Consider the following 3,309-nt stretch of genomic DNA (forward strand, 5'->3'; position numbering starts at 1 on the left):
CATAAAAAGAAAAAGGAAAAAAAAAACATAAATATTTTTGAGGGATATCCGCATTTTTATTTTTTCGCTCCCAATTTCAATGTTTATTTATTTATTTTTTTATTTGAAAGGACTTAGATAATATTGGATGTTATAAAAAGAAAAAAAATATACATTTTTGGAGGAAAATATTTCACATAACCCCAAAGCAAGAGCTAATATGTTTAAATTTATTTATTTCACCAAAACGAAATTCACAGTTAGAGTATTCATGATCAGCCCGCACACTATGACTTCCTCTGAGCAGGGGGACAGATGCTGTGTGCTCCTGTGTGCAGGTGCAGACAGAAGGCGCGGGCGGCAGACGTACACGCGCCACCAGACGCTCGAGCTGGAGAAGGAGTTCCACTACAACCGGTACCTCACGCGGCGACGGAGGGTAGAGGTGGCGCACGCGCTCTGCCTCACGGAGCGGCAGATTAAGATCTGGTTCCAGAACCGGAGGATGAAGTGGAAGAAGGAGAACAGAGAGACCAGCTCCCCAACAGCAGCTTTGCCCGCTGCTGAGGAGGAAGAGGAGGAGGAAGATGAAGAGGAGTGATGACTCTGCTGCTGGACACTTTAACAGTCGCTTTTAAGCTCTTATTTCTAGAATGACATTTTAATAAGTGATGTATGGATGACAAAAATAAAGAAAAAAACTCTGCCTGCAGTCAGGTTTTAGCCTGACTGAGCAAAGAAACTTACAAAGAAAAAAAACAAGCTTTTGCTTTTTTTTAAAGGAGAAATTTCTGCCAAATAACATAATTTTAGTTGGTTTACAGTAGAGTTTACAGCAAGATGTTTTTATGTGAAGCTAAGGATGAAAAGAAAAAAATCCAAGGTGCTTAAACTACTAACAGGTAAACATCAAATTTTAGAACACAGTAGATGGTCTTAAGCTCCTCTATCTCTAAGAATGAATGAAATGTCCTGAAACAATGAAATATACCTATGCTGATTTCAAGAATAGGGCTCTTCTCATAGATCCCATTGTATTGCACAGCAGGAAAAGCTTTTACAGTTAAGATTAAAAATTTAGATACAGCAGAGACTCTTATGATGAGAAAATCTCATTCATGTGCAGTAGGAAAGGACAAAATTCTCTTTGATGAATGAAACAGCGGCACTTATGATTCCTGTGCATGCAAGACAGAAAATTTGTGTTAGACAGTAGAATCATTTCATTATTAGCTTTATGCTTATTGCAATATTACCACTGTGCTCCACGCTGGACTGTCAGTGCACAGCTGTAAGCAAAGACAGAACCCCAACCATCAACCAAACTCAAATATCAAAAAAAGTCTTTTTTTATTATTATTAACTAAATGATTCAGTTATACTCTGTAAATATTATCTCCATTATAGTCTAAGTGGTCTTTCTAAATGCTATAATTTTCGAAAGGAGTATTAAATCCCTTCTTATTTATTTATTTGTATACCTAAAAATGTTTTTCTTTTGCTCTTTTGATTTAACTTTTTTAAAAAAAGTCCAGGAAAACGATTGCCTTGAAAAATATGATATAAATATAATTTGTCATTTTGTTAACTGAAAATCTAATTGTTAAGTTTACATGACATGTATTTATATTTATTTAATTTTGTGACGTTGTTGCAACTTAAAAATGAAAAGTCTTATCAAATCAGTCTTTCTGAATTTTAGCAACTTCAGGAAACCAAGTTTACTGTCTGTGTTCTGCTGGTTGCAAAATAGTCAATCCTATTTGCATTTTCTTAAACATGTTAAGAAAAGAGAACAAGCAACCAAATTGGCAAAATCCTCTTTGTGATGCTCAGGTGAAGTCAGTATAACTTGGTTACTGAAGTTGCTAACACCTAAAAAGAACAAGGTCATCATTTTCAAGTAGCAACAACTTCACTATGTTAAGCAAATGCTAAATTTTTAATAAACTTAGCAATTAGATATAAAGTAAATAGAAATAAAGGCTGATAGTTCTATTTACTTTCCTTTTTTCAATGCAATCTGTTTCCAAGTTTATTCTAAGATCAACATGGCAGATTTAACAGTGCAGATATTTAATTTAAACAGAATCACACAATTATGTGAAGATTTGACCTCTGCAGGCTTAAAAATCACTCTGACAGTCACCAGGCTGCATCTCAGTAAAACTATGGGTTTGATGCTGTCTCAGTTTGGTTATATTTTTAATAAAAGGCTGCAAACCTAGAGATATGCAGAGAGTACACAGAGTTAAATCGAGGAAAAAGATTAAAATATAACCAATGACTTCCTGACTGTTATGTGTTTGTTTAGTCGAGCATTTGAATTTTAGCTTGGATATATGCTTTAAAATGTATTGAATGGATTTGCCCCTGTGTTTTCATGTTGATACAGAACATGCTCACACTATAATGCACATGTTAACAATAAAAGCTTAAACTACAATGAGTGTGTTGTCATCTTGCAGAATGTCTCCCTTTTATTTGGCATTATTAAACATTATTATATTAAACATTATTATTTTTCTGGTTTTGTTAGAAGATAAAAACATAGAAATAATGATAATTCATTTTGGACAAGATATCATTAAAGGTCTGACATATTAAACTTGTCAGCATTTATTTCATACTTTCATGTTGCACTTTGGATTTCCATACATCCAATTTTGGAATAAAAAGGCCATTTAGCAGAGGAAAAAATATCAACTTCAGGTTTTGATTATCATCAAGTTCCTAAAATAGACCTAGCATGCTGTTTATTGAGGACATGCCCAAGATGGAGGATTTCTTATGTGGTCAGTTTCAGTATAACACCATAAGACATTTTAGATACTCACAAAAATCTGATGTACAAATATAAATAAAAAAAATAATAATAATAAAAATTGCTGTTTTAGATGTGAAAATATCTGATAACTGCATAATCTACATTCAAACATGCTGTGCGTTTTACATAAAAATAAATGTAGCTGTTTTGCACACTTTGAAAGAAATAAAAATTCCAGTTTGAAAATGAAAGCACTATTTTTCATTCACATGGATCTGCTGAAGTTCTCTCCCATAAGAAAAGTTTTGCACACACATTCTGTGCAGCAGGGGCAGTGTTAAGTTGTAACCATCCTCACTCTGATTTGAGAGTGTAATCATGACTTTCACACATTATAAACCTCAGTAATGAGCCAATGTGCTCTTCAAACATCCTCACCTTGTTTACAGGTTTAACTATATCAACGTGCTCTTACCTCCTACTGTCACACATAATAGCTAAGTAACATTCGAAGTTTGAGTATTTACACCTAGATCCCTATTTAGCAGTGCAATCAGGGTTTG

At 33.9% G+C, this 3,309-nt stretch overlaps 1 protein-coding gene across 1 annotated transcript; it reads left to right on the top strand.

Annotated features, from left to right (window-relative positions):
- Positions 1–123: 123 nt before the first annotated feature.
- On the top strand, positions 124–1,380 carry LOC121966630 (homeobox protein Hox-A7-like). Its single transcript, XM_042516701.1, has one exon. The coding sequence runs from the start codon at positions 200–202 to the stop codon at positions 578–580; it is 381 nt and encodes a 126-aa protein (XP_042372635.1). The 5' UTR covers positions 124–199; the 3' UTR covers positions 581–1,380.
- The last annotated feature ends 1,929 nt before the right edge of the window (positions 1,381–3,309 follow it).

Source organism: Plectropomus leopardus, unplaced genomic scaffold, assembly GCF_008729295.1.
Source record: "Plectropomus leopardus isolate mb unplaced genomic scaffold, YSFRI_Pleo_2.0 unplaced_scaffold25308, whole genome shotgun sequence".
Classification (NCBI taxonomy): Eukaryota; Metazoa; Chordata; class Actinopteri; order Perciformes; family Serranidae; genus Plectropomus; species Plectropomus leopardus.